The sequence below is a fragment of the Marmota monax genome, unplaced genomic scaffold, assembly GCF_021218885.2.
Source record: "Marmota monax isolate L192 unplaced genomic scaffold, Marmota_monax_Labrador192_F-V1.1 WCK01_AAM20220418_F8-fsc00059, whole genome shotgun sequence".
NCBI classification, from domain to species: domain Eukaryota; kingdom Metazoa; phylum Chordata; class Mammalia; order Rodentia; family Sciuridae; genus Marmota; species Marmota monax.
In genome coordinates, this window is record NW_026693595.1 from 9,288,928 (window position 1) to 9,303,902 (window position 14,975).

Consider the following 14,975-nt stretch of genomic DNA (forward strand, 5'->3'; position numbering starts at 1 on the left):
TATTTTTTTACCTTCTGTTGTGGACAACGCGATTCGTGACAGTGTGTCTCTGCCCATTTCCTAGTCGGTGAGATAAATGGCGATTTCTTCCCCGCAGGTGTCCGCACACTTCAGATTTAGCTTTCGGACCAGAGACCCGGCTGCACCGAAGGCTCTGCGGGCCGACTCTGGCTGAGTTAGGCAGGGAGGAGCGCCTCTACCGCTCGGAGGAGGAGGGCGCCGGGTCGGCGAGCCTTGACCAATCAGCTTGCACACCGCCTGACATCCGACCAATCAGAGGGCTCGAAGCTCAGGGACCAGAGTGGATAATACAAGGAAGGGGAGCCGAGGCTGGAGACTGAAACGAGTGGCTCCGTGCAGAACGCAGCTGCTTGCGTCCGCTCCCAGATCCGGAGATCTGAGCCGAGCCGGGGCTGCCGACCTTTCCCCACCCCGCTTGGGTCAGAGGAAGCCGAAAGTGGTCTCAGCGAAGTGAAACGCCCCAGGGTGCAGAGGACCGAACACAAGTTCGCTGAGTTCGGGATGTGCGGGGCGAGGTTGCTGAGGACTTGACTCCCCTCATCCCCTTCTCATCTTTCATCCTTCCCCACTATCCAGTGGGCTCTGGGCCTCCAGCAATCAGCACACTCCCACCCCCGATTTCTTGGCAAGGGGTGCAACCCTGATTTCTCCTTGTATGCACATCCTGCAGCTTGAGAACCAGATCTCCAAGCTGGATATCTTTTGACTCGGCTGCTAACCCGGGCCTCAAAGTCTTGGTGAGTGCTGTGATGCCGCTTGGGGTGTCAGGGAGGGCTGAGGCATCTTTCCTTATCTTTGCTATTTTACTTGGATGCCTTGTTCTAAAGATATAGACCAAGCCCTATGCACACAGAACCCTGTGCGGTCCAAGTACTATTGATGCTAGAAGGCATCTGCATCTTTATTTCCCTTGTCTCTCTGGAGCTCTAATGACAGCATAATGCTGATTTTCAACTGAGTATTTGCGGGGTAGGGGAGTGATGAAAGGATCTCTTCAAGTCCACGGAGGAGTACTTGTGGTGTTGTAGGTTGATGAAAGACATTTGGGAAGCATGGAGTGGTAGATCTGAAGGGTCCTTTGTAATCAAAAGAAAACTAATTATTCCATCAATGTTCTTATATTCACCATGGCCATGCTTGTTGGGTATGGGAAAGCTTGACAAGTGGCCTAAATTGACCTAGTTGGACACAATACATACGTGGTTGGAGTCAGTGAATTATTCAGGGACTTACTTATCCAGAAAGTCATATTAAGCCAAAGAGGGTCACTGTGAAAGGTCAGGTGCTCACAGAGTACTTGGAATTAATAAAATATAATCCTTGCTGGTTGCAGATCCCTGGGACCCCTAGAGATAACAAGACAGACATGTGAGAGACATGTAGAGGACAGGGTACATTAAGGCGATAGGTCGGCAGACAAGAAACTGTAAACCTGAAACTCAGGAAAATCTCAGGGATGGTCCCTGATGGCAGCAGGTGGGTTTTTGGGCTTATTTGTGTCTCCCCAGAGTGTGCGCAGCTGAGCCAAGCGAGGCACCCGCGCGCAATGGCCGACCGGCAGGCAGGCCCAGGGGCCGGGGACTGGGAGATTGACGTGGAGAGCCTGGAGATGGAGGAGGACTGCTGCCGGGCACCGCCAACAACGCCGCCCGGGCCCAGCCCGTCACCCGCGGACGGGGATGGCGAGGACGACGAGGAAGATGATGAGGAGGACGACGACGCGGAAGAAGAGGGCGACGGCGAGGAGGCAGGAGCGTCCCCGGGGGTGCCGGGCCAGTCGGAACTGCACCGGGGACTGCTGCCCCGGCCGCCCCCGGCGCCTCAGGCCCTTCCAGTCCCTGCCAGGGCAGTAGAACGCGGCGCGATCGCGGGCGGCAGTGTGGAACCGCGTAAGCTGAGCCGCACGCCCAAGTGCGCGCGCTGCCGAAATCACGGCGTGGTGTCCTGTCTCAAGGGCCACAAGCGATTCTGCCGCTGGCGAGATTGCCAGTGCGCCAACTGCCTGCTGGTGGTGGAGCGCCAGCGCGTCATGGCCGCCCAGGTGGCGCTCAGGAGGCAGCAGGCCACTGAGGTGCGTACCCACCAGACCCGGGGCGCGCTTCCCCTGTGCGTCTCGGGCCACGATAAAAATCTTGTTCGAAAGGGACCCGACACTTGCTTGGTGTTGGCCCAGGGCATCGTGGCCCCAGGCTCTTCTGCGGAAGGATGATGGGGACAACTCTGCGCACATTGGTCTGTAGGGTTGGGAAGGAGGTAGGGATAGCCTCGGTCATCACTGCGGAACTTGGCGTAAAAGAAAATTTTTGTATTAAGAAGGAAGAAGACATAGAGATAAATATAGACACCTTGAAAATAATTAGGCCCATTTGAATCATTATGAGAAAATCGTTTCATTTTTGTTTTTTACATTTTAAAGTTAGTTTTGGTGATGTTCTGGCGAGGGAGGGGGAAGAGAGTGGTTGTCAAACGGAACAATTCTTCGTGTACTCCTAATGCGCATAGCCTAGAGGAATAATATACATAGCAAGCCGTGCAGGCAGTGCTTCCACTGTTAATTGGCTTTTGGAGAGAGCTTGCTTCCCGGGTTACAGAAGAGACGAAAAGTGCTTGGGAAGTTAGGTGCCCGCAGCAGCTACTGTTTATGCAAACTGCCAAAGAACCAGAGCGGCCTCCCACCACTGCGGCTCCGGTTTTGAGGACAGCCAGTGTTATCTTCAGGGTCCCTGCATTTGGAATGCTCAGCCTGAGCGAGGCCTTCCCCAGCTTTTTGACACCTCCTCACCCCCCCCCCCCCCCCAGCCTGTGCAGGAAATCCAAACTGCTATCCGCATGTTAGGCAAGCGTTCTACCGCTGTGCTACATCCTCAGCCCATAGGAGAAATTTATTTTACTTTTTTGGTGGAGAGGGACTGGCAAGTGGGACATCATACATACCAAAGCCAGTCATCCCTAAGGAAAGCCTCCAAGAGCTCACTCAGGGCCACCATGGAGTTCGGTCATTCCTGTGTTGGGCATGGTTCATCACAGGGCCCTCCATTTCTGTACTTCCCTGCCTCCCACTGGATTGGATGCGGGCGTCGAAGGGCCCGGAATCTCACTGACTTGATGGTGACTGAGGGCTGAGTGAGAGGGTACCCTTATCTTATCTCCTCAGCGGCCTCTAAAAGTTTTGGGAGCTTTCAAGCGCACCCCAGTTGCCCAGTGAACAAACTGGCATTACAACCAGACTCTGGAAATTCTGTCTTTCCCCAGCACTACCCAGCACTCCACCCCTCCTTACCCTATTTCTCAGAGAAACTCATCCCGCATTATGCCCAATCCTGTCCCTGGGCCTACTGGGTGCGCAGAATACTCTTCAAGCAGGGCTCCTACTGTCTCTTCACTATGGATTTCACCTCCCTTCACTTCTGGTCACAGGTATTCTTTGGGGTGAGTCTGTGAGTGACTCTGGTAGAGAAAGCCTGGAGTCCTGCTCACCAGTTGTCGGTTTCAGAGATAGCCTCCACCTCCTTGCCTAGGGGTGCTGATATTAATTTGTTTGGAATCTTTTTTTTTTTTTTTACCATGGGATGACAAAATAAATATATTTAGGCTGGTAAGGGTTTCTAAATGCCTTTCTGATACCCCTTCCCTCTCCCTTCTCTTTCTCACAAAATCTTTCAGGATATTATTTTGTTTCTTGTGTTTACAGGACAAGAAGGGGCTTTCCGGGAAACAGAATAATTTTGAACGCAAAGCAGTGTACCAGAGGCAAGTTAGGGCACCTAGTTTGCTGGCCAAAAGCATTTTAGAAGGTAAAGTAATGCCAAATTATCCTTCAGCTTTTTAAACCAAGTTGAGTGACTCTCATTGCTCAGGCATATGACATATTTATTAACCTCTGCAGGAGCTATCTGAGAAGACAGTTTTTATTAGTAAGTTTTCCTCTAGGAAGGAAACCGGGATACAGAAAAATAAATCTAGTGTACCTGCCAAGGTTTTTAGTCACCATCAGTTTAATAATCCTAATAATTTTGTCATCTGCTTAATAGTTAATGGTTAAGATAAAAGACATGAAATTGTAACAGTGTGAGAGGGATGTACAAAGACATACCACCGAGTGATCCTGGGGCAGATGTCTTGCAAATAAAGAAATTCTCTCTCTTTTTTTCTCTGTGTGCACGTGTACACACACACACACACACACATACTTTCTTTAGTTGTAGCAGGAGCTAAATGTACAGAGTGAGTTTAACAGCTACCCATGGACAATAAGGACTTCTAGTCTGGGTCTCAATATCAGATTCCACCACTTTTCAATATACAATTTTCCTTTCTAGATATATTGGTAATTGTTGTTATTCCACACTTCATTTTCTTGTCTTTGATGGTCAAGATTGTAGAATCTGAAAAAGATTTTGAATCAAACAATTAGAGTAGAGGTTTAAACTAAGTAGAGTGAAATCTGTAACTCGTGTCAGGCTTTCATTTTGTCTAAAGCCTAACGATATGTTAATTTAAAAAAATATTACTTGTTTTAAAAAAATTCTTTATTTGGATATGAAATTTATCTTTTGACATGCTAAGCAATACCATGACTATCTTTTGCCATTTTCTATATATTTTCTTTAAATTTAACTAAATATTACCTTATATTTTGCTTCTTCATAAAATTCTCCTTGAAAAGTTGATTTTTCTTGAGGTAGACATTTGAGTTCTGCATTTTTTGTGTAACTTCTGAATTTGGTTGGTTCTGGATAAGTTTTAAAGTTTGTTCCTGTCTCACCCTGTGTTGTGCACTTCTGACCTTAGAGCGGGTTCTCATGAATTAAGTATGAATTTGGTAAACAGATGTATACCAACCATAGGGAGGAGCACATTGGTAAATTGAAATTTTGCCAAAGCAACTTGAGAAGTTTGAGGACTTACATGGAATAGTAAATTTAAGTAAATAACTTCCTGGCAAACACTTGGCATAGAAATGGAAACATTAATTTTCAAATTTTATTTTATTTGCAAATGAGTATGATGGGTTTGTCACTATGTAAACACTAATATCACAATGGATTCTTCAAACAAACTTGATAGTGGTGTCTGGGGATGATGAAATGCTCAAAATGTTTTATGCTATCAGGAATTCTATTTATGTTATACTAATCTTTGTTTTTGACTTTGTCGCTATTCACATAATGTGCAATAGCTTAATCTGTGTTCTAATGATAACTTGTTCACCTATTTTGGTATCTGGCCAACCTTATGGAGCTTGGGAAAAATGCTTTAAACCTATTATTTTCAGTATAGCAGGGGATATTGCTCCCTCCCCCCTCATTTTGTTTTGTTTTGCTTTATTTATACTCGTAGTCAGGGGAAGGCATGATTAAATTGTTCACTGCAAAGCGTGTTGGGCTAGTTAACAGCTCTTTTCAATTTTCTATGCTTCTCTGTTTCCTTAAGTCTTTTGTTTTCTTTTTCTCCTCACTAATGTCCTTTAACTTTCTTTCTTTCTCTTTTTTTCCTAGTTCTCCTTGGATTATTCTACAACTGTATCAATGTGTACATATGAGTCATCTTTAGAAAATAAAAGTGACATCAGCTCTAGGTATAGCTATCTTTTCTAATAGTGAAAAAAGATGACATGGAAAATAAAATACTGAAGCCAGATGGTCAGCTTTGTCTCTTATTATGCAGGGATCTGGGAAGAATATTAAAATCTCAGTTAATAATGTACACTTGTCAAAGAAAACAAACCTATACCAACAAAACAACAGTAATGAAAGATTGTAATATGAATATCCTTTTCCCAAAGAGACCCATTTAAAATTGAACCTGTAGTTTTGCTTTCTGTATAAGAATATTAGTGACATAGAGATAGTTGTTCTGCTGGTTTGTGGTGGTTCTTTTGCCTTCTGGATTTCCAGAATTTTCTTTCCTAGTTGTTAATCTCTACCCTGTGCACTGTTTGCTTATTTTAGGCTATCGTCCCATAACAGCGGAGACCTACCTAGGAGGCACCCTACCTCTACCTCCCCCAGTTAGTGACAGGATGAGGAAAAGAAGGGCCTTTGCTGACAAAGAGTTGGAGAACATTATGCTGGAGAGAGAATATAAAGAGAGGGAGATGCTGGAAACTTCCCAAGCTGCTGCCTTGTTCCTGCCCAACCGCATGGTGCCTGGACCTGAATACAACTCCTACAAAAGTGCCTACAGCCCCACCCCAGGGGAACCGCCCAGCAAGGACTTCTGCAATTTTTTGCCCACCTGCCTTGATCTCACCATGCAGTATTCAGGGTCTGGGAATATGGAACTAATTTCTTCTAATGTTAGTGTGGCCACAACATATAGACAGTACCCCCTGTCCTCCCGATTTTTAGTTTGGCCCAAGTGTGGCCCCATTAGTGACACTCTCCTCTACCAGCAATGCCTGCTAAATGCTACCACCTCAGTTCAAGCCCTGAAACCTGGGGCCAGCTGGGACCTGAAGGGAGCACGGGTTCAGGATGGACTCAGTGCAGAACACGACATGATGCCACCCAAACTGGAGGGTTCCCTTGTGCTGCCACACACGCCCGAGGTCCAGACCTCTAGAAGTGACCTTCAGGGTCACCAGGTTGTCCCAGAGAGGTCTGCCTTCTCCCCACCCCAACGGAATTTCTCTCCCATTGTTGATGTGGACTCCCTGGCAGCTCAAGGGCACGTCTTAACCAAGATCAGCAAAGAAAACAGCAGGCACCCTCTGCCACTTAAACATAATCCATTCCATTCATTATTCCAGCAAACGCTTAATGACAAATCAGGTCCTGAGTTGAAAACACCATTTGTCAAAGAGGCCTTTGAAGAGACCCCAAAGAAACACAGAGAATGTTTGGTCAAGGAGAGCCAGAAGTACACATTTACAATAGATAGGTGTGCAAAGGACCTTTTTGTAGCTAAACAGGTTGGAACAAAACTCTCAGTGAATGAACCGCTGTCATTTTCTGTTGAGTCTATTCTTAAGAGGCCTTCGTCTGCCATCACTCATGTGTCTCAGTGAAAGGCTGCTTAAGTGGAAAGCTGGATTTTCTGCAATCTCAGTCCTTGCCATGTGCTTTTTTTTTTTTTTAAAGTTAAAATGTTTGTGTAAAGAAATTTCTAATGTAAGTGATGATGATTTCTAAAAATTCTATATATACATATGCATGTACCTTTTCTTACCACATAAATATATTTAAACTTAAAGATGGACATTGCTTAATGTGCAAATTGTAAAGTTCTGTGCTTTACACAGCATTTCATAAAGCAATAAAATTGACACTATCTTTTAAAAGACCCAATGTTTGCTGAAGCAAATAGCTGTTTCTGCCTAAATGAAAAAGCGACTGTTTATGAAATGTGTTCTTTATTTTTCTATGTTTCTATGTATTCTCCAGTGCTCTTACTAATCACTGGGCCCCCAGGAAAACTCTTACAATGCATTAGCTTTGCATTTTTTTTTTTTTTTTTGTGCTGGTGGGGAAGGATCCTTGAGCATGTCAGACTAAAGTTCAGCTCATTGAACTTCATTTCGAAAACTAGCTTTGCATTTTGAAGGGCTTATAAGTTTAGCTGTACAAGACAGGACAAAATAAATTTAAGGAGAATGTTAGGGCTGTTTGCATTTTTTCATGTTCATAGAATAGTAATTTCATATAGTTGATTAATTTGAAGGAAAATTTGAAGGAAATTAATTTGAAGGAAAATCAAGTGTAACATCTAATTTCTGTGACGATGTGGGTTCTTGGAATGGATTTCTTTTAACTGGGCCTTGGTTTCTCTGCTATGGCTGTGTGTGAGAGCCCTCAATCCTCCTTTTCAGGAAAGAAACATCTATTTGAACATTTCTGGTTCCTTGGAACAGTCTATGATTGCAGGTCACTAGGGGCCACAAGGCAGATTCTCTTGTTGGGTACCATCAGTTCAGCCCATGGTGGTGCCAAACCTCTTCTGTGATAGTCTACTGTTTGAGGAAGGTTGGTGATAATGGGCATATAGAGTCAGGCTCAGGCACAACTCAGCTATTCCCTGGGTACCAGCTTTATGCCTTTGCATTGACACCAATGTCAAAGGATTTCGGTGTAGTTTTCTTCTGACATACAAACATTGTCTATTTCAGTTGCTTCAGCTGACAGTTGCTGAAGCCTGCAGATGTTTATCACAGCATGAGGGTGGCTTCTCAGTCTTACACTTTTTCTTCCCTGTTTTATGTTCCTTGTTACCCTCTTGTTTTTCTCAACAACATGTTAACTAATGTTACTCGTTTTATCATGAGTGATGAAAGAAGAAAAGACATTTATAAGAGTATTAAATTCATCCTTTAAGATCTCACCTGCGGGGCTGGGGATGTGGCTCAAGCGGTAGCGCGCTCGCCTAGCATGCGTGCGGCCGGGGTTCGATCCTCAGCACCACATACAAACAAAGATGTTATGTCCGCCGAAAACTAAGAAATAAATATTAAAAATTCTAAAAAAAAAAAAAAAAATCTCACCTGCGGACCCTAAATCAAGTTCTAAGATATCTTAGTCATCTCAGTATACAAAGCAAAGAGCCAAATATCTCACCTTTATTGTTGCTACGAGGCAGGTCTGGGTAACAAGAACACTGAAGTTGAGGAGGGGTGGGCTGTGGAGTGTGCCAAGTGCTCAGCAGTTTAAAGATTTTATTTCTTGCTCTTGAAAACACAGAAAATTATTTAAATATGATTTTGCTACTGATGAGCTCATGTAAACCTCCAGGGGTTCTCTGACTTGTTGCTTAAAATTAGCATCAATTTCAAAAACAACAAACCAACCGTTAAGTTGATTCAGTCTGTACTTGTAAAATAATATGCAGTTTTGTTGAGTCAAATTTATTTATTTTTACTATTGCAAATGCCAGAATGAAGGGAACGTTGCCAGAGGAAAGAAAATGAAAGCAGACTGAGATTCCAATAACTGTTGAAGATTATCATTAAGTGGAAAAGTGCTTTCCAACCAAGTATGCTCTGGTGTTAGAGAATCTAACTCCAATTTCCCCTCCTGGTCATCTCTGCTCTTTCTATATAGTCCCTCATTTTTTGACAAAAACTGGACATTTATTTTTTGTGTCAAATGTTAAATGTAAGCAGTATTGAATCACACTGATTCAGAGGGAATGAGGAGAAACACATTAGAATAAGACCACATTAAGGGCTGGGGTTGTGGCTCAGTGGTAGAGTGCTTGCCTCACATGTGTGAAGCACTGGGTTCAATTCTCAGCACCGCATATAAATAAATGAATAAAATAAAGGTCCGTCAACACTAAAAAATATTAAAAAAAGAAAAAAGAATAAGACCACATTAAAAAATATCAACAAGAAGTCCTTCTTAACCCCAAAATGGATTTTCTCTTTCTTACTCCATATTCATATTTTTGAATATTCATATTTGACATTTTTTCCTTTTATATTTGATAAACATATTGGGGCTTCTTTTCTGCTCTGTCTCCATATCATTTTAATCCCATTAAGTGAATCCAGTTGGCTGTGGGTATTAGTGGTTTCTCTCACATTACTAGGGACCAGAATTGTATTGTTCTTGAATGTTTCTGAGGGTCAGTACTTTTCCTGGCACATTTATTGGCACACATGCATTAGTTCTGCTGTAATGATGAGTTCTTAGAATTTCAAACCTACCAAATCTACCATCAGCTGCTTAGTAAGAGCTTTGTACTTGGCTCTGCTTTTTTAAAATCATTTGTCTTCCATGAGAGTGACTCTAGTCTTCAAAGAACACTGTCATTGACATATTAAATCAAATCTGTGGTTCAGTTTAAGCATTTTCTGTGTTAAAGGCAAAAAGTGGATTCAGCTTTAATCATTTTTGAGAACATAAAAAATAGTAAAATATGCACATTTTCTTCATGTTAACTCACAGTTAATACAGCTTTAATGACTTATTTTCCTTTCATTTCAACCCTCAAAAGTTATTTTCTTTTTGCTCTGTTTGCAGTTATCATAAGTTTACAACAGTGCTTCTCAAACTTCAGTGGACAACTGAATCCCCTGGGAATCTTGATAAGATGCAGATTCGGATTCCATGGGTCTGGGTGGGCCTCAGGTTCTGCATTTCTAACAGACTCCTAGATGTTGCTGCTGCTTGTCTTCAGACCATACTCTGAGTAGCAAATGTTTATATTTCTGTTATTTTAATGCACATTTAACAAATCTGCTTAGATTTCAGGTTCCCATATAATAGAATTAGCATGAATAATTTAATATATATGAATACTAAAACAAACAAACAAACAAAAAAAAAAACACCACCTCATTTCCCTTTCTCCTAACCCTTTGGTGTCAAGTAGGACAAGACCTAGGCAAAGACATTCAGCACATATGCTTTGCTCCCCTTTTCTCCCCCAGAGAAGTTGTTTTAATTTGGTTAAAAAAAATACTATTTTCACTTGTGAAGTGATAAATAGATAAATACACATGACAAAAAACTTACCATCTTAACCATGTTTAAGTTCAGCATTATTAAATACATTTACATTGTTGTGCAGCTATCACATCCATCCATCCACAGAACTCTTTTATCTTATTTTATCTTTTATCTTATTTTATCTTTTTATCTTATTTTATCTTTTATCTTATTAGCAACATCTGGCAACCACTGTTCTACTTTCTCTATGAATTTGACTACTCTAAGTACCTCATCTAAGTGGTTTCATGTAATTGTCTCTTCGATTCTAGCTTATTTTATTTATCACAGTGTTTTCAAGTTTTATTTTATCTTGTAGCATAGGTTCGAATTTCCTTTTTAAGGCTAAATAATATTCCATTACTGGTGTGCACACACATCCACTATATTTTGTTTGTCCATTTTTCTGTTAAAAGACACTTGGGTTGCTTCTAATTTTTGACTATTGTGAATAATGCTGCTGTGAAAATGGTTGTATTGGGCAATTTTCTGTTGATAAAAGAAACACCTAAGGCTCGGTAATGTATAAAGTAAAGAAGTTTAGTTAGCTCACACTTTGGGAGGTTGAAAGTCTAAGATTGGGCAGCCTTAATGCTTCAGCTTCTGGTGAGAGCCTTTTGTCTATTTCACAACATGGGGGATGGCATCCTGATGAGATCCTGTGATAGGGAGAGAAGAGTCACACACCAAGAGGGATTCAGGGTCCAAGCTTACTCTTTTTATAACAACTTAGAATGACATTGATTCTTTCTAAAGGTGGTGCCTCCAATGACCCAACCAACTTCTGCTAGGCCCCAGCTCTTAAGGTTTCTAACACCTCAGGACCACCACACTGAGGACCAATTTCCCAGCATATAAACTTCGGGGGACACACTCACACTGTGTTTAAACCGCAGCAGCATGCAAAGATCTCTTTCACCCTGTCCTCACTAACTACTTTACCTGCTTCTTGTGTTTAGGAACTGAGTTTTCTCAAGTATACTCTCTCTCTCTCTCTCTCTTCCCCAATCTGTCCCTCTTCCCCAGCATGTGGGACATGTCCGCTAAACACTGCCATTGCCCAGAGAGGCTCCAGTATCAGTTTTGTACCTTTTAATATGAGTTTAAGGGAGTCTGCACTTAACAGTTTAACTCTGATTGTGTATTGAAAGGCTGTGACTTGTATTAAGACATATCCCAGAATTTCTTCAGCAGTCTCAGAAGTGTTAAAGAGCAAGACAATGACTGAAGGTCAAGATAAAGAAATAAGGAGAATTCACAATTCCCTGTAGAATACCAAAGATATCACTTCATATCACAGCTGGGGTTTCAGCAGGGGCTAGAGTTATTACAAGCCCACCTGATTTTATTAATTTTAGTTAAATTTTCTTTGTTTCTATTCTAGGTCTTTAGGGGTAGACTCATTTTCATGAGATCCTGTGATAGGGAGAGAAGAGTCACACACCAAGAGGGATTCAGTATACAACTTTGGGTCTGCTAGTTCTTGAGAAATATAAACTTGGGCCTGTGGCATCCACTTATTTTAATGATTATACTATGCTTTTATCATGCTCTGTGCCCTTAGTTCTTTTGGTTTCTAACCTGTTAGGTGTAAATCCATTTAGGGCATGCTGAACAGAGACACGTGGAAGTAGGTCAGCATCTGGTGGAATGGTAAATGCATAATAATAATTAACATGTGTTATAGCCTTCCAATTTACAAGGCACTTTCACATATTCTCTCTTATATTCCCCTCATAAATTCTATAAAAATTTGATAAATGGCCATATTAAGAGTTGAATCAGATTGGAGTTGTGGCTCAGTGGTAGAGTGTTTGCCTAGCACGTGTGAGGCACTGGATTTGATCCTCAGCACCACATAAGAATAAGTAAATAAAATAAAGGTATTGTTCCATCCACAACTAAAAAAATAAAAAAAAATTGAATCTAATGTGCAATTATAATGCACTAATAAAAACATTAAAGAGTTGAATCTACATCTGTGTGTTTGTGTGAACGTGTATGAGGATTTTTCTAGTTGCAACATAACTTGATATGGCTTAATCTATCTCTATATTTTGATGTGTAAATACTAAGTACATGTAATGCTTACATGAAAAACATAAGATACATTATATCTGTATAATTTTATTTGAACTACAAAATATATTTCTATGTAGAAACATGTGCATATTCATTCTACCTCCATTAAGTTACACACTAACTCACACAAACATGTACACACATCAGTGTCATGGGATTTAAGACCAATTTGGATAAAGAATAAGAAAGAAGACTCCTGGGGAAGAACCACTGACAGCTCCAGCTGTCACACATGTGGATCCACTGTGGCATTCACACCAGGGCCACACTTTCCTTGGGCTGCTTCTAGTCCATGGCTGAGTAGAGCAGGGTTGCTAGAAAGGAATCATTTTTGCCTTGTCATGGGACTCCTCTAACAGGCATCCTTAGTTGGGGAACTCCCTTTCCAAATAAATGGTTATAAATGTTTGATGGTCCTGAAAATGAACACCTCTGTTCTATGCCTGGGCTTTTGAACAAATCAAGACATAAGACAAAGGGGTTGGCATTTGGAGATTTGATATTCTTATCTATTTCTTTCTCTACCATTATATGGGAAAATGGGATGTATCTCCAGGATTAGGAGACTTCCTAACACTACACTCCCAAATTATACAGACTACCCTCCTAGAAACACTATGAATACTAAAAAAAAAAAAAAAAAAAAAAAACCAAAACCATTTCCCTTTCTCCTAACCCTGTGATGTCAAGTAGGACAAGACCTAGGCAAAGATATTCAGCACACCTGCTTTGCTCCCCTTTTCTCTCTTTTCCCCCCAGAGAAGTTGTTTTAATTTGGTTAAAAAAGATACTATTTTTATTTCTGAAGCAATAAATACACATGACATAAAACTTACACCTGGCCCACCACACCTCCCTACATCTGGGGAGTGACTGAGACTCTGTATTCTCTGTATTCAGGTTGGCTCCTGAAAGGAAGGGAAAAGAATGGGAAGAGCTATCATGCCCTGTACCTTTCCCAAACTCACCAATCAGGTAAAGTCACTCTCCTTTTACCCTTTACTTTATATGTGCTACCTAGACTAAAGATTGTCTAGTTTTATTTTATTTTTTTAGAATAAGAAACAAAACTGGAGAAATGACTTCGTTTCACCTAGATGGAACTGGGATATTCAATATAGCATACTGGTAAGCTCTGAAGTATTATTTTACTGATAAGTTTAACATTCGATATTATTATGTAGTATGATTCAAGGGTATAGAGTTTTTTTTTTTTTTGTAATCAAAATGTTTGATTATGGATATTAAGAATTCAAAATAAATAATAAATCCAGGACCCGGGAATCTCATTGCTTCTGATTCCCGCTCAAATTTTTCCCTCTTCCACACTTCACATTTAATATAGTATCGCTTTTCAGACAACTTTTAAAAAGTTAAGATTCCTTACTAAAGGTTACCTACATGTGGTGAAGTTCCTATGTTTAATGTTGAAAATGAGTGAATGTTTTCCTAATGTACCTTTCCAGGGAGAATGACATTCACAGAGTCTTCATCAAGTCATTTTCATGGAATGTTATCATAAAAGTTTATCACAGGAAAGTGATTGTGATGTTGTAAAGCTGTGAAGACGAACTAGTAACATTTTCCCTTTTTATGGAGTTACTATAGAGGTATCAGGAGGATGTCATAGACAAGTTATGTCCCAATTTAGCAAGACATTTAGTAGTGTTTCATTATGGGGAATTTTAAGATCCACAACAGTGAAGTCAAGGGGATTTGTGACTATTGACACCTAGCTTCAGAAACACTGAGAAATATATCAACGTCAATTTTGAGAAAGGTTGTTCATCTCATGGTCTCTAGGTCCTCTTGTTTTAGATCATATCCTGGATGGCAAGGGAAGACACATACAGTGTGCTTATCAAATTGTGGATGAAATTAAGTTGGGAGATCTGGCCACTATTGTTGATAGTAGAATTGGGCTAGACTAAAACTCGTGATCAAAGGGCAAATCTTATATTTGGATTTTACAAATGCCTGTCACCCAATTAGAAAACCATTTGTTGTAAGAGAATTAACTTGATGTTCATTGTATGTGAAAATAATCTGGGAGTTATAAGGACTACAGAATTCAAAATGAACCAATAATGAGTCATGGTTATAAGAAATTGCTAATATAAACATGGATTCCATTAATAGAGATTCCAGATGAAAGGACATGCTAGCTACAATGCATTTTCTTCCATCAGATGCCATTCCTTCCCAGATATGGGAATTTGTGACCACTTCTGAGGATTGCATTTTTAACAGGGTCATTGATGGATTTGATAATGTGACTGGTGAAAAGACTGCAAGTCTGTTTGATTATACAGTTAAGGGCATTGGGGATGTGGCCTGGAGGAGACATATAAGGGAAAGAGTTTGGTTTGTGTTTTCATCCATTTGAAATATTTTAAAGAGGAAATTTGGTTCCTTGAGAGTTTCTAGAAGAAACAATCAGTGTTA

At 41.1% G+C, this 14,975-nt stretch overlaps 1 protein-coding gene across 3 annotated transcripts; it reads left to right on the forward strand.

Annotated features, from left to right (window-relative positions):
• The first annotated feature begins 349 nt into the window (after window positions 1-349).
• On the forward strand, window positions 350-7,306 carry Dmrt2 (doublesex and mab-3 related transcription factor 2). 3 transcript variants are annotated; one of them, XM_046459505.2, is made up of 5 exons: window positions 350-758; window positions 1,530-2,092; window positions 3,713-3,815; window positions 5,520-5,599; window positions 5,973-6,106. In XM_046459505.2, the coding sequence occupies exons 2-4, from the start codon at window positions 1,568-1,570 to the stop codon at window positions 5,561-5,563; spliced, it is 672 nt and encodes a 223-aa protein (XP_046315461.1). In that variant the 5' UTR covers window positions 350-758; window positions 1,530-1,567; the 3' UTR covers window positions 5,564-5,599; window positions 5,973-6,106. The 3 variants fall into 3 exon arrangements, with proteins under 3 accessions (XP_046315461.1, XP_046315458.1, XP_046315460.1); XM_046459502.1 differs by lacking the exon at window positions 5,520-5,599 and having other exon boundaries at window positions 5,973-7,306; XM_046459504.2 differs by lacking the exons at window positions 350-758; window positions 1,530-2,092; window positions 3,713-3,815 and having other exon boundaries at window positions 5,521-5,599; window positions 5,973-7,306.
• Window positions 7,307-14,975: the final 7,669 nt, after the last annotated feature.